The 23,430-nt window shown below is 38.7% G+C and overlaps 1 protein-coding gene across 2 annotated transcripts in view; it reads left to right on the forward strand.

The window, feature by feature from the left end:
- The first annotated feature begins 7,401 nt into the window (after positions 1-7,401).
- Positions 7,402-23,430, forward strand: part of LOC146309648 (vesicle-fusing ATPase) — a 43,480-nt gene continuing 27,451 nt past the window's right edge. For both annotated transcript variants that reach the window (XM_084744382.1, XM_084744383.1), the window contains exon 1: positions 7,402-7,520. In XM_084744382.1, coding sequence (XP_084600508.1) covers positions 7,509-7,520 — 12 coding nt within the window. In that variant the 5' untranslated portion in view covers positions 7,402-7,508. The remainder of the gene's footprint in view (positions 7,521-23,430) is intronic.

Consider the following 23,430-nt stretch of genomic DNA (forward strand, 5'->3'; position numbering starts at 1 on the left):
GAGACAAATATGCACACGAAGAATGAATCCATGGCAAACAAGCTTGTTTACACATCCTTCCTCCTATAGCTGTTTCTGACGGGTTGAACAGTATACAAGTAGCATTTCTCTGAATGGCATTCCCAAGATGACTGTTTGTGATCATACTATTTCTTAATTTGATGTACCTAAAGATCCAAACTGTCGGTTTGGTAGGAAGCACATCACAGTAGGTTTATGGACAAAAGACCATGACAAGACATTCGATGAACTGAAATATGGTGATAAGCATAACTTTGTGTTTCTGTATCACCCAGATTCAGTAGAGGAATGATGAATTTGTTGTCAGATTTGGATTCTTTGTGGTAAATCTTCAGGTTTAATTGGTCACTCACTAAGCCCTGCCACCTTTAGTTACAGCCAGTACACCTGTCAAGCTTTCTCTTCTTGCACAGCACAAATGCAGTTTACAATGAGAACGGTGGAAGATTTTCAAATAAAAGTATGCATCCACAATTTCAGACAGAGGTAGACAAAAGATTTGTTTGTCAGCTTCTCGTTTGTAGCTGGCAATGGTTGATTTTGGCTGGCTGATTTTATCAACTGTAGCTAGCTAATTCAGCTAATGTTTGCTCAACAAGTTGGGTGAAAATGCTGCCTTGGGCTGATTTTTTATTGTCAGCAATCAGTGGTTGCTGGAGTGTAAACTGCGCCAGAACCAGTAAGACACAGATGCTAATTGTACAGCCTAAACTCTGATAGCATCCATATCCAGCTAGCTCACAGTAGTAAAATACTACACAGAGGAAGTACGGAAGCCCTGTGAGGCAAACGGGGGAAAAAAATCTGGTGGTCCATTTGCCAGTCTGATAATTGTTTTCTCTAAGTGCTCAGAGTAATTTAAACTCCCCTGGAAGAAAACATGAATGCTTTTGGTCCTATTTAGTAAATGGGATAGTGAAATCACCTGCCAGAATATTTTTTCCCATATGTTTCTCAGATAAAAATAAATGACTTAGACAGATTAGCATGGAAGTTAAACTTTAGACAGGGTTGGCAGCAAAAGGTATTTTAGCTGCTTAAGAAAGGTCCATCTAAAAAACAACAACAATCAGTTTAAATGTACATTATATTTAGCATATTTTCACCACAATACTTTGCTGTCAAACAGCTGCTGTTAAATAAGCCAAATATCACTCTCTCTAAACCAGTGTTTCACAAACCTGGTCCTCAAGGCACACTGCCCTGCATGTTTTAGATGTTTCCCTGCTCCAACACACCTGATTCAAATGATCAGGTTGTTGTCAGGCTTCTGCAGAGCCTTGATGACGAGCTGATCATCTGAATCAGGTGTGTTGGAGGGAAACATCTAAAACATGCAGGACAGGGGTCCTTGAGGACCAGGGTTGGGAAACACTGCTCTAAACCACTAACTGACGCAGGTAGACCAGCAACTCTGCTGCTCTGGGAGGTAAAATGACTGATTTCGCCTGTGGAGTTTGTTTGGTTTGGGGAGAGCGATAGAGTGGCTTATATCACCCAGTAGAAAAGGCTGTCTGACAGGTAACGCAGTGAAAATATTCCAAGCATGCACTTAAACTGATATTGATTTTTATGAGTGGACCTTCATTTTTTTCTTCTTGCTGTCTCTGTCCACTGCAGTTCATTGCTTAGCTTCTGTGCTGATACTCCTGTCTGCTTCTCCTGACTGTGGACATACCTCATACAACCCAACATCAAATAATCTGAGCTAATCCTTTAAGTCTTAAATTCAGGATTTAGATCAGATGTAGAAAATGGATCACCAGAATTTTTCTTCTTCACTTTGAGGGCTTCTGTAGAATTCATGAATATGGCTTTTTATGTAACTGTAGCCCCCCTTCTCCAATTAATGCACTATATTTTCTCCTTGAACCTGGATGCAAAGCTGGGTTACTACTGTAGCTAGTAAGCTAGTTAGTCAGTCATGCTAAAGCTTACTTCAGCAAATAAACACACTGTTTAATCCTTTCCTTGCTCTTTGAACTCTTCGTTACTATGTGCATCAATAAATCCAAAGCTTGACAGGCCTGCTGTACTTAGTTTCAGCTGCTAAGCTCATTAAACAAGTACTGTTCAATGGATGGAGTTAGCAACAGTCAATTCTACTATTTCTATTAAATACAAATTTGCCATCCTATCCTCTTTATAAAACACACAACCCCACACACTCCAAAGTATTATATGTTGACTACTCAATCCTATGTGGATGTCAGGTAACAGTTTTTTTTTTTTTTTGACAAACCAGAAGAGAGATGATGCATATCTCTGCGAAACGAAAGAACGGATGAGCAAAGATCCTGTGAGATTTCTCAGTATTTTTGCTTCCACCTGCTCCGGACATTCCAGCTGCGCAGGGACGACAAAAAAAAAGAGAAGGAAGTCAGGACAGGAGACATGTCCTCTGAATGAACCCTTTTTCTAAAATTAGAAAGAGAAGTATGGGTTGACTACACCCCCTCCTATACATGCTCTCATCAATGATCAACTCATGACAATGTGCCATATTTTATCTTGCAACACGTACAAGACAAAAACTATCGTGTAACATATGAAACTTAATGATAATGATGATGAAGTTATTATGGTTTTTCCTTCCTTTTCATTTGTGAATCATATTGTGTAAACAAGAATCTTTGTTGAACAAAAGTCAAGGCTACTAGTGTTACTAGAGTGCTGATGCTGCAGTCTGTTACTATGTGGATGTATGAATATGTATGTGAGAAATAAGAATAATTTGGTCAACTGTTACAGGTACTTTATATAAAAACCTTTACAAGCATGGTCTCCTTTGTTTATTTTTCAGATCATGTGATTTCATATTGAACGAAAATATAAACACTTATATACCTATATACTTACTTACCTGTATAACATTTTTCAGAGTTCAACTAAAATATTCTCAACATTTTCTGTGCATGCAAAAGGTTTATTTCTCAAATTTTGTTCACAAATTTGTTAAATTCTGTTTTTTCGTATAGTGACACAACCAACAAAGGCAGAAAGTACTAGCCAATCAGAGAGACTGAAGCAGGTCATGCCCTCCTTGGACAAAAATATTGGTAAAATCTGTAGCCCTACTCATGAAATGGCTATAGTTGAGTGTCTAATAAATATTTCTGTCACACCTGTCAGGTGGATGGATTATCTTGACAATAGAGATGTGCTCACTAACACAGATTGTGAACAAACTGAGAGAAATAAACCATTTGTGTGCAATAAAGACATAAAGATAGATAGTGGAACAGTTCTTAGTGTGGCCACAGCAGGGCAGCACTGAGATGCTGAACTGATCAAATGCAGCTGCAGGTGAGGCTGATGGAGAGTAAAGTGCTATCTGGGGAGTTTTGAGAGCTCCTATCCAGGAATAAGCCCCATAATAGGCAATGCAATTATTGCTCGCTGGCTCTCTAGCACCTAAGTGGTTGTAGTGTTGACAGATGTTGTTGGGATACACCAAGAGTGATGAAATTTTAATACCACGTGCCACATGAGATGTTGGCCTGTGAGAGGTGTGGGAAAAGTGCAGCTTGCAGCAGCCTTCATGTGTCTGTGTGTATTCTGGAAGGAGTTAGTCAAGCTACAAGCTTGTTTAGGTTAACACAGTCTGAACATACTCAGCCTTACACTGTAAAACTAAATTGTTTCTTTTCTTTTTTTTTAAAAAAAGTGAGTGTTTGGACTGTCTTCAAAGTTTAAGTTGGAAAAAAAAGCAGCCACAGTGTATCATAAAGTGTATTAAAGACTCAGTCGCAATCATGCGTTTTCTTCAAACCATAGAGGAGAAGGATCTCATCTCAAACAATGCATGCTGGGAAGTCTGCTAATATGCTGATCATGCATTAATTAACTCAGTTTTGAACTCTTTGTACACTACATTCATTCAACTCATTTCAAGTTTAAGACTTAAAGTTAGAAAAAGTTGTTTTTAAATTCTGCTGCATTATGAACATAAAAAACTTTAAACTCCAATTTAAAAAAAATTATGTGAATGTTAAGGAGAAAAAAAAATTTACTCCATTAAATTTCTGCAGTGTGTTTATATTGTAGAGCCACGTATCTGCGCCACGAGCTCAGTTTAATAAAAGCATCTTTAACATCAAGTCCGTAAACAAAATATACTGAATCATGTATTAGAAAGTGGAGCAGTGACAGGAAACCGAGAAGAAAGAAATGCAATAGAAGTCTCCGGCTGAATTCAAATCAGGGACATTGTGGGTCATAGTGGTGTCTTAACCCACGAGGGCTTCCCACTGAATCAGTAGCGTTTAGCTCCCCTCACTGGCAGTTTGTTCAGATTACTCTGAAATGTTTTCAGCTACTGATTACATATTACATGGCATTTTTTTCATTAGTTACATCTTCCATTGGACTAAAAAGGATGTAATCTAATAATAATAATACTTCTGGATTACTTCAAACACCTTATACTAAAAAAGGGAAACAGCCACAAACATTTGATTTCTCTTTAAACATTATAAATATTATATGACAGTGAAAATTGAAACAAAATTCTCTACTCCAAAGCTAAACCCTTATATTTTTGTGAAACATTTTCTAGCTAACATTAGCTAGTTGACAGTAGATATGCTAGGCTATCCAAGAAGGAAATGTATCTCCTACAAACTATATTTCAAAGCTATTTTAAAGCCACTATGAGTATTTATCTGGTTATGAAACAGTCTCTGATGTCTTTATGTGACCCACATACACAAAACCATCTGTGAGAAGATTGGCTGTTTCTGAGTAGATGTTTTTAATTCCTGCAACTGGGTCAGATTCTCTGTTAAACCAGATGAAACAAGTCCGTGCTTACATTTTTCTAATTTACAGTGAGTAGTATGTTAGCCAATTAGAAAGAGGACGGAGGAGATTTTCACACACCTTGTGGTTATTATGGTGGAAACACTCCTGCTTTTGTCCACAGTTTAGGGTCCAAAATCATCACCACATGTAGCTTGAAGTCGAGGTCTTTGCAGATGAAAGCAATTTTATTTTTGTCTTGCATAAATTGTACTGGACATATTCTTGCGTTTAGAGAATAGTGAAAATTAGTTGCCATGAAAAAAATATGCTAACTTTAATTTGACCGCATTTTACATATAAAACATGTAATCGAGTAATCCTTGATAATATGACTAAAATCTAAATCAAATGTAATCTAGGCTGAATATAGTCAGGCTTCTTATTTTTGTAATCTGATTACATACTCATGATTACATGTAATGCATTAATACTCAATTCTGGTAACTTAAAGCATCTTTATCACCTAAACTGTGATATACAGTACGTCACTGCTGGACGTCAGTGTATTGTGTCATTATTATGGCAGTGATGTGCAAAAAAAGAAAGAGTGGGTGGGTTTTGTGAACCACCTGCAGGTGACCGATGTAGAAATAAAGCACAAAAATTAATCTAATCTAAATATAAAAAACATTTTGTGTGTTAGCTTCTGCTCACTGTTGCTGGCCAGCGTGCTCAAAGAGTGTTGGTGTCACTGTGGGTGGTGCTGTCCATGGTGCTGAAGGAGCACAGGCTAATGCTTGTCCAGGAAACCATAATATATAGCTCTTAAATGCATTTTATGCAAATCAAAATGACTCAGGCAGCCTGTTTTTAATAATATTTTCATGACTTCAAAACAAAAGTAAAACTGCAAGCAGACCGACCACACTGATGATACCATTGTAACACTTTTCACACAATACACAAAATGGCAGAGACACAGAACGCTGCATGGTTTCTCATCTGCTGTCCACGGTGCTGAATCTGCTTCAAGGTCATCCAGGGTGGGTGGTGCTGCAGTTTAATTATTGTGTTCAGCAGTCTATTGATATTTTACTCCTGTACATGATGTTTGTTACTGTTCCACTGGCTGCTTCCCTGGTAAACAAGTAGTATACTTATTTACTTACTTTTTCAGTGTTAGTATTTATATATGATAAAGTATATAATATAATATATAATTTAAGAAAACAACAGTTCTTACATGTATGTGTGTAGCATTTGGACTTAACTTAAAGTATATTTAAAGGGTAGTTTAAAAGACTGTATTTCAAAATAGATGTCATTAAGTTCAACTTTGATGCACTGCAATTCTGCAATACTAAAAATGGCATTTCAGTGTCCTTACAAGAAATGTGCTTTATTTTAAGTGAATTATTAATTGTACATCAGTGTATACTAAATTGCAAATACTTATTGTGGGAAGTTTACTTTTGAACAGTATAATTATTTTCAATTCCTTCATAATACACTATCAATATGCTTTAGTAAAAGTGTACTTTAGACTCACTTCATTAAAAGTACTTCAGTGTACTTTGAAAAAAACAGCAAGTACATAAAAGTACACTGAATATACTCAATACTGAATATATGAACACAAAATTGAGCTTTTCTACAATTCAATTACAACTAAAACTACTTAGTACAACATTAATTGTCCCAAAAATCAAACTTCAAGTTAACTAATCAACAACATGCTTGAAGTACAACTGTATGATGATGATTAGTCTGTCTGCAAGTAAACTCAAGTATGCTAAAAAAAAAAAAAAATTAATATACTCTGCATATCTACTTTTCATTTACTTCACTTTTCATTTTAATTTGGGTCCTTCATACTGTCTTTCCTTGTCTCAGCAAGATTTATTACTGCGGGGACACAGTCCAGAGAGAGGGGCGCTGTCCAAGGTGCTGAAAATGTGAGCGGGGCCAAAAACCTGATATTCACCTAATTATAAGCTGCTGTATAAAAACATAAGGCGGAAATAACAAATGAAGATGATCAGTGGAAGGAGATATTTTAAAAACTAATTCTTTCATGTTATGAAATTAAAATTACTGATGCATTAAATTATTAATTGTGATAGGCACTTGAGCAATGGAGCAAACCAAGCAGTTGCACCCCCACTGTTTGATATTTGATATATATTCACGACGCTTTTTATTTTGTGTTTTTATGTTGTATTTCATATTTTAAAATGGGGTTTAGCGTAATATTTTCAACGAGTACACGCAGGGAGGTTTAGTTTAATTCAGCTTTCTGATATGTTAATGGTTTTTTTTTTCCTGCCATATTAATCTCGCACCCCCACTTTAGGCGCCCAGGATCACACTGACATTATCAGTGAGAGCAGCCCAGTCAAAAACGTGCGCACGTGCCAAGTTTGCTCATGTGCATCAATAAGAGTCGACGTCTCAGCTCCAGTATAACTACTGTCACAGTGAGCCACATGTCAAATGTGTGTTTTGCCCACTTTCGTCAATCTGCCACGTGAGTGTTTCGACACGGAGAGACGTAAAGACGAGTGGTTTGATCCTCCTCAACAGCACGCGAGCTAATCGGCTCGCTTCCGCTTGAACCAGCCAATCAGAGCAAGGTGCGCTGCCGCCTATAAACCCATCTGCTGCCGAGCCTTTCCGCTCACTGTCCCCGCTGTCCTATGCATCATTGACCCGAGCTGCATCCCTGATCTACCGCAAGAGTGAAGATGGCGGCCCGGGTAAGATATACATATAATATTTTTATTAAAAAAAAATACATAATATTCCCGTGTTCGTGTCTGGGAACGGAGAGAAAACACACAGAGGGAAAATGTAAAATGTCGGGCGAGCGGTAAGCAGTCCTGGTACGTTTAGCGCCTGAATGTCACCGCGACAGCAGGATGTGGTGTGTATTTCACATGATGCTGCGGCACCGTAACACTGGCATGTACCAGGAGGAGTCGTTTCTGCCAGGACCGCACATTAGTTCCAGCATCAGAGCCCCGCAGCCTGCTGCCTTCCCTGCGAGTATATCTGCTTAATCTCCCTGCTTGTCCTTGAGCCGACGCGGCTGCGTACCAGGCGGCCACCGAGCAGCCTTTACGAGCCGTGCATCCAAAACAACAGAGTGGACGTTGCACAGAATGGTCAGAACACGTCGTGTACATCGTGTAAAAAGCAGCCTGTATAGAGCATGTCAGCATGCATTGGATGGTATCGGTCGGAACCATTTATCTGTCAGTGGTCAAAACAATGAGCCGGAGAGGTTCTGCTTTATAGCCTCCAGTCTGCAGGGTGTTTGCGGTGTGCACATCTGGCTGGCTGCTGGATTGACTGTGTGTATATTTATTTCAGTGGTCGACGTACAGGGAGGATGATGTAAGGTAACCAGTGTCAACCAGCCCAGGCCAGGCCTTACTGTACAGGGATGCAGATGTGACTGCATGTAACAGGCAGCACAGAGCTAAAGTCCCCCGTTTAGCCTCACAGCTGGAAATTCACCCCAAATTACCCTCCTTTGATTGTTCCTTTTTTTGTTAAAATTTCTCTGCATCATAAAAGTAGCATTCATCGATTAACAGTAATGTAAAAACTGTGATGACGAAGGGTAGGGCACCCCAGCAGTTGCATTTGCTGCAGCATGTACATTTATATTCCTGGTGGAAGCAGGTTTGCAGTAAATTTAGTGAAGTGATCACAGATGAAGATGCTCTTTCAAAGTAGTGACCCTGTTTTTCCATCAGGTTATTTTAAAAAAAGAGCATAAAAAGCAACCAAACTTCAGATGTTACATTTTGGTTCTTCTTGTAAGTCATCTAAAACGACTTTTGTGCAGTAAACATGAAGCTACCGCCAGCAGGTTTTTAGGTTAGCTTAGCATAAAGACTGGTACCAAGAGGGAAACAGCTATCCTGGCTCTGTCCAAAGGTAAGAAAAAGTACCTACCAGCACTTCTTAAGCACACATACTCAGGCATGGGTTGAAAAGGTGTGGTTCATCTGTACTCAAGTATGATCCGCATCAGGCCTGACAGCTAACCATACCAAAAGTGAAGTGGCATTTAGATCTTGACATTGGCAGGCTTTTACATGCCATAGCAACAACATAAACAAATGTTGTGTTTGGGTACAGAACATCATTACTATTGTGAAAACTGACCGGCGGGGGAATGGGGAGGGGGGTAATTGTATTCAGGTACGGTACAAAGTAATCGCACCTAATATTAAAACATCCCTGATTAGGTTTTGTTTTTAACTTTGTTTAATCTGTACAAGGAATTAAGCGTAAAACAATGATAGACATTTTGAGATAATCTAAAAAAAACGTTCATTTAAAGCTGTTCTATAACTGTCATGCATCCTGTTGTAAAAGTCTACATTTCCTCACTCACCATCATCCTATATAATGTTAACACGTCTGTACCATCCTAAATGACAGTAAATATGAAACTGTTACTGGCTGGTGTCACATATATTTATTGTAATAATGGATATAATAATGCAGTCCATGTTGCTTTTGACATGCTGTACCTCACTTTCCCTTAAATGCCAGTCACGTTCTGAAATTTTCCATGTAACAGAGCACTAGAACGGTCCATGACTATTTTTCTCCAGTTGAAAAAAAAGAGAATATTTGCAGTTTGCATAATCTTTTTATTATTATTATTAGAGTGCAGTTTTTGCAGTGAGAGGCGTCTTTTTCCAGTTGATTTCAACAGACAGTAAGGATTTTTGCTTGCTGCTAATATGGCATAGGTCCCTCTTATTTTAGACAAGAGAACCAATAAAAAAAAATGGAATTGTTAAAGTTGTCATATTGATATTTAATTGATGAGCCACTGCAGACTCACAGTGACAACAGGGAGGGAGAGGGTGAGAGAGCACTGCCAGGTAATATTCTCAGCATAACAAAATTATTCATTAAGTCAGTCTAACATTTGATCAGGTGGTCAGTTATAGTTGACTAACTGTATTTAAACAGTGGTTACATGACCTGAAACAAGCCACAATTTAAGCATTCAGGTGCATGTCATTTTTTTTTTGTCTGCGCAATAATGCAGAGTCATTATGCAAAGATGCTAATAGCTGTAGCATTACACAGCAAGAATGTCTCATTGTGATCATGTTACACTACAGGGAGAGGGAATGTAAATCATTTATATCTATGCATGAACGAATACCTTTGTGCTGGCAGCAGAGACCTTATTCATAACACCTCAGAGCAGACGTGCAGATTTTCAGTTTATTCACTCGTTTCACCCATTTACTGTTTGAGCTCTCAAGCTAGATGTGAAAAACAGCACATGAAGTGACTCTCAGGGGTTAATACATGCTTTTAGGCGGGCGCTTTTATCCAAAGAGCCTTGAGCTGCTTGTCCATAGATGTTGATCTAAGTTGTTTCCGAGGAAATGTGCCGGCTTCACCACACCTACAGAGGGAATGCTCACTGTGTCAGTGAGACTCTTTTCTAATAGCTCTAGTAGTCTTTTTTATCTGTAATAGTTCTGTTGAAAAAACAAGCAAAAATATGCCTGACGCTGGAGAGAAGCGCTGACCTGCAGGAGCACAGAGTCCGTTTTTACTGCAGAGCCCAGACAGGCTCCAACAGCAGCATTTTGTTTAACAGTCTAACCACTGCTGTGTCTCAACAATCTGACCACTGGCTGATTTGTGGAGGAGGCTCAGCACCCGAGGGAGCTTGGTCAATACCACTTTGAGCGGACGCTCATTTTCATTAGTCAGTTTTTACATAAGGACATGATTTATACATTATTTCTAAATGTAATTAGTTATATTAAAAAAACTAAATTCTGTACTCTGATTTTTAGAGAAAACCTTCAGGGCGGCTGCAGGGTTGTGACAGAAGAAAAAGGGATTTCTATTCTGCTTTCATATTAATATAGGCCTAGTTGATTTTTGTAGGGGTTGTAGGCATAGTGAGAGAAAATTCCAATTAATTCTGATTTATTCCAACCTCAGCCTCAATATTAAATACATATGATAAAAAAGTATGGAGCAAACACTTAATAATCACATTTAAACATGGTGAATAACTTTGATTTGCTGAAGCTGAGGAGTTGACTGCTTGCCAAGCCCCGCCCCCCTAAACTGTTGCCATGCGTGTCACTAGAAGATTTTTGATGCGTCCAAAATAACATACTGTGCACTACATACCCAAAATGTCTACTATCATTTAGTGTACTTTTGTTTAAATTAAAAGTAGTATAGTTCTTTTTGGGTGCACTACTCTGCACGTACAACATCACTTCCTGAGAGCCTCCTCGCCAGTTGGAGACACGTAACCATGGTAATTCTTGCAAATTTTAAAAATATTAGTATATACTCAAACCTTATGTTTATATTTTTATGTTATATAAATATTTAATTTGTTAAGATGTCGTATAGAGCTGCTTTAATCACTGTCTAACTGTGTCTCCTACGTTGTTGCTGTTGTCATCGCTACTGCAATGCATTGTGGGATATAGTATTTGTTAGTTAGCATTCTCACCTTTGAAAGACTTTGAAATAAAGAAACAGCATTGTTTTTATATTGCAAAGTAGAGCTAGTTAGTCCTGACAGCATGCTTAGCTTACATAATTTTTCAAGCAGTACATTTAGAGCCTACAGTAACTGTATGTTTTTTTCACTTTAATGGTGACAAGAAAAAAAAAGCTGTATCCCTGCTAACTAATTTGGTTAGTTAATGATATGCTCCATGGATCTGCAAGTATAACTACAGGTAGCCTGGTACGCTAATTAGCCATGCTGGCATGCTAATGACTGCTATAATAATGACTTGGAATCAAAAGTAGAAGAACCTGCAGCCTTAAATAAGAAAAAAGGTTATGTTATTTGAAAGAAAATTTTATTTAAATGAGACATGGATGCTCTTATTAATTGGAATTCTTTTCTCGTATCAAAATGCATCACATTTGGTATGTGTGTGTGTGTGTGTTTGTGTGTGTGTGTGTAAGATGAGATGCAATGGTACATTCCTCCTCTTGGTCATCCAGCATGAGTCAAACATGTCCACTGGGGTGTTGTTTGAGTCTCCCCGCTGCTGACACACACACGCTCATATACCCCTCACCCTCTCGTGCCCAGCAGTCCATGTGCTGTTGCTGGGCATACTGCAGCTTGTCAGAGGGAGTCAGGACAAAAGAGACAGTATCACAGACTGACACCATGATGGGCTCGACATCAGTTTCAAAATGGAAAAAAGAAACAAAGCATGAATGAAAAAAAGAATTGAAGTGTGGGGCATTAATTATTTAGATTTCCTCAATTTGCACAATGGTGTTGGCAGAAAAACTGTTTTTACAATCTTCTCCCCCAGTTCTCACTTCCAAAGCAGGTGATGGCCTCTCAACAGTCTGACTGTTTGTCAAACATATTCATGAATTTTTCATAGCTTTCATAATTATACTGCCGGGAAAGCTTTCAGAGGGGAAAGAAGAAGATGTATGTTGATAAGCCTCTGGCACCAGCTTGCTGTATCTGACCTCATGTGCTGATTTCCCTGTAGAGGGAGAGGAAGGCGAAAAGAGAGTCCATCACTGACGCCTAAGTAAGAAACACTGTGGTTTGCTTGTTATGATGCTGATCTCAGACTGGGCTGTTTCCTGTTTTAAGCATGAGTCTGTCCACCAGTGTGCACACACAGCTGCAAGCTTGTCTTTGTGCATCTGATAAAAAAATGGTGTACATTAACTTTGATTTTTAATGTATCTTTTGATGATAAATTTCACCAGCTGTGTTAGTCATTTGTCAGTGAAACAAGTATGATCTTTCTGAATTGCCAGTTGTAAGAAATTGCTCTGGTAATGAAAAGTATTTTGTTGTTGCTGACATGAGGGTAAAAATAGTTGTATAGAATTTTACTAGTGTTGAAAATTCAAGCACAGTGTTCCCTGAAGGTCTTTCACAGTGTCTAGCCTTATATACAAAAACAACTGATTTCTCAAACTTTAGTCGGTTTAAGTTTAAGTAGAGGCTCAGCATTTGCTAGCACCAATGAGAGTGAAAATAAAACTATATTTATATCTGACATGCATAATGGCTAACATTAGCCTAATGCTGGATGCCACTTAACTATTTCCTGTATTAGACAAACTGTAAAGACAGCAAGATAATGGCACTTGTTCACATGTCTGCCAGTTTAAAAACAGATTGTGTAGAGCCAGACGGATATATTGGTATCTGCGTATTAGTTGTCTACATAATGTTGATTGATTGGTGGATGTTTTCTTCCTCACATATAATGTTTCAAGGATTCTTAGTTTTATGATTGATTGAATGTTAATGATTCAGTGTTGAAAACAAAAACCTAGGGGCGGGAGTCGAACTAGGGGCCACTGCAGAGGTCTAACACTCTGCCGAGCTATAGGGCCGCCCCAGAATAGATTTTTCAACTTCAACAACACAGCAACTTTTTCAGCTCAAAGTTGAATGAACTTTTGCTCTCCAGGCCCCACCAACCCAAACTCTGTAAATGCACAGAATCAGTAGAACAGGTGACCACAGCCAACGTCTTTATTATAACATGCAGGAGCTTTAAGATTAAGATGCATGTGGGTACAGGAGGCTCATGCAGCTTGGTGATATGTTATGGATTATTGATCTGCTATCTTAAATAGTGAACTGATATCAGGGTCCACTCAGGGATTTTCTGTCTTTTCCTTACATGGCCTGAGATAAACACAGTTTAAGGTCAGAGAGGGTCAGTAAGACACTTGGACACACAGGATTGAGTAGGAGAGCAGCAACTCAAACCTGAAGCATGTAAACATTACAAATTGTCAAAAATAACACAGTTGAGCCTATACTTACCAAAACTTACTATATCCTGCTTGATTTAATAAACTACTGACAACTTAAATTCAAAGTGAAGCAGTGGAAATAACTTTCGCATCACTATCCAGGCATGGCAACGTTCTTCCCTGACAGTGTGTCAGGCATGATAATTATTCCCCACAGTCTCAAGTTCAGAAGAGTTCAATGGAAACGGAAAAAGTAATAATGGCTGAGTTTTATTCTTGTTTCAGTTTTTTTTTTTTACGATGCATTGAAGAGAGTATCAAGAATCGTGGAAATTCACTGGTATTGGTATTGACCACTAAATTTCCGATATCGTGATACAGCTAGATACGATACAGCTGGAGTGGAGAAATGCTTTAGCTACTTGACTCAAGGTGTAACAGTAAACCAGCACAGCAATGACAGTTACCAACCCAGACCACATCCCAAATAAACACAACTCAAACACAATAGAAACACACCAGAAACTCATGTCAAACACATTGCAAACTTGTGATATGATGGAACTTAAAAAAAAAATAGCAGTGATTGAAGAACATCATTACACAAGTTACATTATACAAACTACACAAGATTTTCAGACTGAAGTTCAGTAATCTTACCACTACTACTACTACTACTAATAATAATAATAAATCATAATCATCAAGAAAAAAAGTGTGCTGGTATCGGTATCAGCAGATATCCAAATTCAGATAATAGATTGGAACTGAAAAAAAGTGGACTCTTATCATATTGACTCTGCAGGTTTTGTGTTGTGGACATGAAACAAGGTTATTTTCAGCCAAAAGTTGAAGCATCAAACTAAATTCAACCACTGACAGGTGGTTTCAGCCATAGATTGAAATTCTCCTCGTTGCTGTCAACATTTATTTAATCTCCCAGCAGTGCAAAGAAGGTGCTTTTTGTGTTTCAAGGACAACCTGATTGATCTAATTATGTGAAAAATCAATAGATAGAGCTGGGGTGTTTTTGATCCGACACTCAGAGAAGAAAAAAACAAAAAGAAACTGACGCCTTCTGGAGTTATGGAACAAGCGAGTGGGCTACAAAAGATGGCAGCTCTCCCGGTGTGTGTCTTCTTCCTCTGTGGCTTCTTTCTCTCTCTTCTTTAATGAATTGAGCAGTTTGATTTCCTTCATAATTTCCCTGCTGTTCCACCGTCTATTGCTCAGCAACTATTCGTCAAACGCCTTTGATTTCTTTCTCTGCTCTCACCTCTGATTTTGCACCCACGCCCAATTTTGCATGTAGCAGAGTGCACTGTCGACATCTCTGTCGAGCTCTGCGTTTGACAAACACACCTCTCCTTCCAAACAGCAGAGAAGCTTTTCAGCTGTTTTTTTACAACCCTGATCGATGAGCGGCACTGCACCAGCCTGGACCCGCAAACTATTTTACAGACAATGCAACAGCACATTTTCAACACGTGTGTTTTCTGCCTCCCCATCTTTCTGCCAGTCATCCTCTCCCTTCGTAGTTTTCTCTTTCTCTGTCCTTTTCCTACACAGACAGGTACTCACATTGGTGTACAGATTATACACATACATCACTGCATAAATCTACTCTCATATTGAGTCCTAAAATTAGATGAATTAATACGATTTTTCCTTGTTTTCAATAGGCTACAAATGAAGTGAAGCACCAATCCTTCCATGAATGCTGGAAATCCAAGAATTACCATGAATACAAGTTAACTTAAGAAAGCTCTCACTCTAACCAAGCAGGGGTGGATATAGACACTTGGGGGCCGAAGACAAACACAGGCATGGGGTCCTCCACATCCATGGTCTGGAGTCTCACAGCCTCAATGTTCAACTTGAAAAGGCAAAATTGACAAGTCTCCCGGTATTTTTCCCCCTGTGCTGTCTCACAACTTACACATACATGACTTAGCTTACCACCTGTTTTATCACCATCAGTTTCAGCTAGAATTTGAAATCTGTTGATCTTTACACACAAGACTTGATAATCTAACAATGACATAACAGTCAGTGCAAAAAGACATGTTTAAGCTGAAACATTTAGTCAAATCTTGTCAAGTCAAATTGATCGTGTATTTGGAGAATCTGATAGCCTTAGTCCCTCCAAGATACAACAGAGATTTTTAATATGAAAACCATGAACTGTGAACATGAGAGGAGACTTTCGGTGTAAATTAAGTCTTCCTTTCATTGACCATTTAATTATGATTAAATTAAATACCTTGTAACTACATCTATTTATGGATTAAAACATTCACTTCTGACATTGTTTATTAATCCCTATTTGTATTTTTCAGCTAGATATCAATCTATTAAGTGCTTTACGTCATTTACACAACACCTGTCGTCTTCCTCACACCTCAGATGGCTGTGAGTCATGGTCATTGAATGTTTTTATCAATCATTTTAGGAACGTACAGGCCAACAGACACTGAAAACACGTAACGTCATTCCTTTCCTGTAAGTGTGTGTGGATATATATGGCCCTGATCTATTTGTATGGAAACCACATACATGAAAATATATATCTGTTCATACTGATATTGTGTTTGTGCGAATCATGTATGTGCTTGTTTAGTACGTGAGTGGGTGTGTGTCAAGGAATGCATGTGTGTGAGACATAGTAATGGTTAATCCCCGATCGTCTCGGTGCAGGGCCTTCCTCTGTGAGCTCTGAGCTGGAGCTATTTTTAGAGAGACACTCTCTGCTGTGGGGCAGCCAACACAACAACACAAATACACAGTTGCACACACACTGTACACACACTGTGTTTGTGGGAGTGTCTTTGCGTGAGCCTTTGTGTGCGTTCACTGAGAACAGGAGCAACCTTCACGGTGGCATGTTTTCACCTTTTCCACGGCAGCCATATTGATATGAAAAAGTCGGGTAAACACAGTCGGGTGTTACCAATGATACCAAATAACATCCTGTTCCATTTAGTGTAGCAGAGCCTTTACAGAGAGCCGACATGCACGATATCAGCACCCAGACTGTTTGACCTGAATGAAACAAAATCTTCATTAGTATCATGGTTGGTCTTTATCATTGGTTTAATAAACAGGGAAAACACTGATGATTTAGGGTTAGGTGATATTAACATTTTTTAATTGGGTCACCAGTTGTCATTGTAAAATGCGTACTGTATTTCCTCAAATAAAGGCCGGGGCCTTTATTTATTGCCAGTTAAAGAAATTAACATGGCTTTATTTGAAGCAGAGTTCTGTTAAGGCATTTATTTCTAAGCCGGCCTTTTTGATAAGAAGAACCTTTGAATTTTGGAACATAAATCAGCAGATTAAACAAAGTGCCCAGTCAAACACTAGGCATTATGGGAAATGTGGGACGTGACTACAATATTGTAGTATGAAGCCTTATTGATCCACTCCTATTTGCCCTGTTAAAGTTACGGTTGAAATAAGCTCTTAACTCTTAACTTCCTGTTTCAGATTAAAAGCCTGAGCCTTTGAGTGGATGGTGCAAGTTCTTAATGAGCAGACTCTGCAAATTTGATTATTGCTGTGTTCTGTATCAGCCTATAAATGCAGATGTTATAGCAATTATATAATTTCAAAGGGGATAACAGGAGCTACTTTAGGATGTCAGTGCTTCCATTCAAGACATAGTCCACAAAACTGCAATTTTAAAACTTAACTTTTTGTCTGGATTAAACAAACAAGATATAACTTGCTAATTTGTCAGTTCTTGGATGATGACAGTTGAAGGCAGAACTGTCACTGCACTGTTGGTCCTCTTTTTTTGATTTAAAGACAAAATAATGCTGAAATTTCCTCCCAGTGAAATGTTTTTTCTCTATGCCATGAATTGACTGTAAGATCAGATGGTTTGTCTGAGACCAGAGGGGTGTTGTGAGTCTCTGGGGTGTTGTAAAACGTGTACTCTGCACATAGTAGTTCTTTATTTTAAAATGCTTTTTAAGATTGTAATCCTGCATCTGTAATATGATCACATTTTTTTTTCTGTAACTGTAATGGAATCCCATTGCATATAATCCATTACTATTGTCATATCATTGTGATATGTTCCCACATTAAAGGGATAGTTCACCCAAAAATGAAAATTCAGTCATCTATTCAACGTTCATGCCAATTCAAAGTCAGGAGAGTTACAGGAAAAGAGAGTTGCATAATCTCCCAAACAACTGAAGTGAAAAGTTAAGAAGAACTGAAATAAATAAATGAATGAATGAATAAATAAATAAATAAATAAATAAATAAAGTGCCTCTATACTGCTCTTCTGGTGCAACCCAAGTCTCCTACAGCCCCAACATGCTTGAAAATCATTATTTATCATTATTTACACCATGTTTGTAGCAGAAATCTTCACTTTAGATCCTTCGCTTGGAGCCACGTTAACATGTCAGTGCACACCATTTGAACTGGTCGTGTTGTGTGATGTTGAGTGTGTGCAACTGAACGGCATGTTGGGGCTTTAGAAGACTTTGATTACTCTTTGACGAGCAGTATGGAGGCGTTTTATTTATTAATTTTTTTGTTTGTAGTCTTTGTTTGAAAACTAGTCACCATTCACTTACATTGTTTGGGAGGTTCTGCAACACAGTTTTTCTGTAAAACCCCCGCAGTGTTTTGTGGACTGAAAAACTAAACCTGACCTTCAATGCATGAGCGTGAGTAGATAATGAACAAACTCTTTTAAGTCACAATAATATCTGGCAACCATAGTGAGTGGTGAAAGGTTTACACAGCGTTCATGGTAGATTGTCCTGAATCTACATCCAGTTTATCTGCTTGTTAGTTTGCAAGTGTTGGCTTAGACAGTACAGTACCTCACTAATTCTTACCTGACTGTTGGTGCACGAGGACTGTCGTTTTCTTGTAGCAGAAGTTGTCGAGTTAGGTCGTCGCCAGCGGCAGCTGCCGATTGATGTGTCAGTTTTGAAACAGTGTGGAAACACTTGGCGAGGTCAGGTTTTGAGGAGTACTTACTGAGATCTATTGACCTCTACATGACACTGAAGACGCTACTCTGGCTGCTTGAAGTGATGTTCACTTTACAGACTGACAATACTCTGCAGGAGCTGAACAACAGGTCAGTCACTCAAAATAGCTCCAGAGCTAAACATGACTGTAGCAAATTATATTTTATTTATAATAAAACACTGCCCAATTTTCTGCTACAATGCATTTTTTGCAAAGTTTTTTACTTATTATACATGGGTAATTCTTTATGCTTTACAAAACTTAAAATGGCATAACAAAAATATAATTATGTTCTTTGATTAGATGGACACTTACTTGTAACAAATTAAATCTGAAAGGGACGAAGCATCACCCCCTGTGAAAAATTACAGCTTCGTATGCCCTGATACTTTCTTGATTTAATACTGTCTTCAACAGAAGGCTGCCAGGGAATTACTTAATGTGATTTATTCACATGGGAAAGCAAGTTGGCTCTTATAGGCGGCTTATTAATTTTGTAATGTGCTCTGTGAGGGTTGATGGCAGATATTGAATTTTTGTCTGCTGGCCTTAAGTGCCAAACAGGACCTAATCAAGGGCTTTGAAGCTGGTTTGTGTGTTGCCTCTTATTTATTGTAATTTGTCTCTTTATACTCTACATCAAACACACACCGGTGAATGTTGATTCCTCATGCAGTGTTTATACGTGTTGCCACATAAATTCCAAGGCTTGAAAATGGACCCAGAGCTGATAGAATTAACTTGTTGGCTTGGCTCGTGTTACGTGCACTTTGACGAAAAACTCAGACAACAGTGGTTCCAAATTGAATTGCAATGAAGAAAATGCAAGAAATTTGTTTTACATCGATTTTTTCTGATATTCTGTGGCAAGATCACAAAGCCAAAGGTTGTGAGACATTAGCTTAAGTGATTAAGATGGAAAGATTGTTGATGATCATTAGGTTTTTATCCTATATTAGCTTTCCATTTCCGTCTTGTACAAAAACACACTCAGCAGATTGTTTTGCAAAGTTATCTTTAATGTACTCTAATAAACCCTTTCTGAAGATTATAATGTTCAATTCATGTTGAAACCGATTTAGAGAACTGTTTGGACTGTATGAAGATTTTGGAGGATGTAGTTTATGATGCTGTTGAACACTGAGCATTGTGTGAGGCCTACGGTGAGAGGTGTTCAAGTATTTACTCTCCTCTCATTGAGATAAATAATAGTAATTAGAAATACCACTCAGCATGATGCAACATATTTTAACAGCACCAAACTACAAACTCTAGTATACCCATACAGTCATAATAACACCTCTTTGTTCACAAAAATTAACATGACAGCCTTCATGATAGTGGGATTTATTGCAGCACAGTTATATTGTGCAGCATTAGTTTTAGCTAGGTGACCCTAATAAACTAGTAGAATATTCCAATATTCCAAATGAGGCCTTATTCGGAACGTAGCATTTTTTAATTAAGATGTGGAAAATTCTGATATTATTTGGGTTTTAGTAGCATTCTTTGGACATGTATACAGCACATTCAGAATATGCATCTCAGTTGGGATTTTTACCACAATGCACATGGCCTCTCGCCTGTTTACAGTCAGCTCTGTTCAGTGTAAACCAATTATCCAACATTTCATGAGACTGGGCTAGAGAAAGAAAGGCCTACACTTCTGGTCAGAAGGAGAAAAACACCTGCTTTTGAAAGACTTGGATATCAGCAAGTTTTTGGATACATGCAAATATCGTGGTTTGTGGTTGAGCGAATGAAAGAGGAATTTTTGGAATAAGTGCACAAAACTGAATATTTTGTCAATGGAAAACAAAGTCAATGAGCTGAGGAGGCTCCCTGCAGCTAAGGGACACTGCAGTGTTGCATTTATTTCTCTGTAGGTTCATGTGACCCCTTTCACATTACGCATATGTCATGTGACCAATTCTTTTTACACAAATATTGATTAGCGCAGCTGTAATCTCAGCGAGAGGTCAGAAATAAGAGCATTACAGGGTATGTGAGGAAGAAAACATATGTGAAATGGGATGTAACCACCAACAAACGTGTTGAGAGGTTCTGCTGACACAACATACTGCAGAGTAATGTATCTTTAGAGTGCCAGTAACATGGACTATTTTCCAAAACTTGAGAATGTCCTCAGGATTAATTTTGCAGTCCACAGGGAACAACAGATACCGTGCTCGTAAAACCTCGCCTCTGATGCAGCAGCGGCTTCGTTACCCATCGATTGCCAGTGTAGACTTCTGACTGGATACACCCCTGAGGCAACGCGGGATGAATAATTTAATAGGAGGCTCGGAATAAGAGGAATATTTAGATGGAGTGAGGGCAGACGCAGGGAGACACCGTTGCGTTGTCTGGCCACTCCCTGCCTCTGCAGTTTTACTCACACGCAACACTGCCAAAAGAGAAGAAACGCTGCAGCAATAGGAGATACAGTAGCTTTGTCACAGTCTCATGGGTGAGAGTTGACTGATTAATAACTGAAAAAAGTGTGATGTCCCCTTTTAAAAAGGTAGGAGAGAAAATTGATTGGGGGCATTGAAATTATGAATTTTTCCTGGAGATAATGATGTTTGCTGAAATGAGCTCAACAAATAATTAGATGAGCGCGACACAGTGAACCGAAATCATTTCACAGAAAGCCCAGGGACGGGTTGTTTTTCTGCAGACAGTATGTGGAGGGAGCAGAGAGGTGGGCGAATGAATCCAGCAGACAAAACTGAGATGATGTTTTGGCAGAAAAAAAGCTTTTCTTGGAACACATGACTTTACCTTATTTAACCTGACATTAAATATGGAGAGATTGCCACACAGAGCAGCTTTGAAAGAAAAAAAAGAAACACCTGAGCCAGCAGCAACTCAGAGGAAATCCTTAGAAAACAATGTTCTCATATCAGCGATCCAGACAAAACAGAGACGGTGGCTGAAGCTGTACTTTCTCGGAGTAAATCAAACAAAGACACTGTTGAAGCCTCTAATCATCTCTGTAGCCAGGCTGCAGTCACAGCACACTTTATGAAGAGGCTATTGTAAATATTTTAATAACAAGGGAAAGGAAGGAAGGAGGGAAGGAGGAAAAGAAAAGCAAATGTTTAATGTCACAAGAGCCTGGAGATATTTCAGCAATTTATTCTAAATGTCTAAATAACTGCGATTTATGTCCTTCCATGCTGAAATGTTGTAGAAAAGCAGTTTCCAACTTTTCTGCCGGAGCCGCCCAAGAGGTTGCCGGATAAATCTAAAGGAGTTGCAAAATAAAAATGAAAAAAACAAACAAGAAAAGCATTTCTGTCATACAATCTACTCAACAGGTCCTATACATAAACAACAGAAGTGGTTGATTGCGAGTGATTCCCAACACAACATAAAAGATTGTTGGAAAGTACCAGCGACAGGCAGCACCAGACCTTAAGTATGTTACATAAGTCACATTATGTAAACAAACGTTTAATGTTGTGAAATGGTCACTGTTCAGTTAGGTTTAGGCCCCAAAACTACTTGGGTTAGGTTTCAAAACACTGTTGTGGTTTGGTGTAAATTAAGTAAGTTATGTTACACAAGTCATGTGATGTAAGTCATAGCAATGTTGTTCCTCACTTGGTGTGTTTGAGAGGCATCAGAGGTCCAGGAGAATCAGAATGTGTCTTGCTGAAATAAGCAGGGACATCTACAAAAAAGACATTGCCTGGATGGCAGCATATGTTGCTCCAAAACCTGGTTCAGCATTAATGGTGCCTTCACAGATGTAACAGTTACCCATGATGCCATGGGCACTTGCACACCTCTATAAAATCAGGGATGCTGCCTTTTAAAGTTAGCGCTGGTAAAAATCTGGATGGTCCCTCTCCTCTTCTATGTCAATAATTTCCCAAACCAATTTGAAATGTGGATGACCTCAGGCCCAGAAAAGTCTGCAGCATTTCTGGATGTTGGATATATGGCTTTGTCTTTGTCTGCATTTGTGAATGCAGTGAGAAACTGTCCGATAATGGTATCCCAAGTGTTCCTGAGCCCGTGTAATATTCTTGGTACGTGGGTTTCTTTTAAGGCAGTGCTGCCTGAGAGGTCAAAGGTCGCAGGCATTCAGTGTTGGTTTTCGATCTTGCCTCTTACGTGCAGACATTTCCCTGGTTTCTCTGAATCTTTTAATGATATTATGGATTGTAGATGGTGAAATTCCAAAATTTCATGCAGTTTTGTGTTGAGAAACTATTTCACAGATACGCCTTTTATACCTCATTATGATACTGTTACCTGTTACCAGTTCACCTGTTTACCTTATGATTGTTCCAAACAGATGTTTTTTGAGCTCTCCACAACTTTCCCATGTTTTTTTTTTGCCCCTGTCCCAACTTTTTGGACACAACAATGAGTGTATATTTACAAAAAACAATAATGTGCCAACTGATTTGGAATTAGGGGTTGTATAATCTGTGTGATATAATTTCAAGCCACTATTCACAGATGCAAAGAGGTAAATGAAAAAATAACATTTCCATCCTTTTCTGTTCCTACAAGGATACTTTCTTTACAGTTGTATTCCCCTGCTGTTCCTCATGAGTTTAAAGAGTTGCTAGAGGTAGCTGACAGCTGCCTTGAGGCAAAATATTTAGATAAAACTGCTCAGAAACTGGAGCAGGAAGTCAAAAAGGGAGTTCATTCAAGACGACTGATGTTAACGTGACCGCTTGTTAAAAACGTGTTCATGTATTCTCTTCTGATATTGTTCCACTACCTGTGATGTCCTGTCTGTTTGAGCATGCCAGCTAATGCTAACTGATCCAGTCCTAACAGCCATAACAGTGCAACAGTATAGACCAAACACAAAGCATTAACCGGACTAGTACTGGTGTGAATCACTGCCCTTCCTACAC

Source organism: Lutjanus erythropterus, chromosome 19 (genome assembly GCF_056507025.1).
Source record: "Lutjanus erythropterus isolate fLutEry1 chromosome 19, fLutEry1.hap2, whole genome shotgun sequence".
Taxonomy (NCBI): domain Eukaryota; kingdom Metazoa; phylum Chordata; class Actinopteri; order Lutjaniformes; family Lutjanidae; genus Lutjanus; species Lutjanus erythropterus.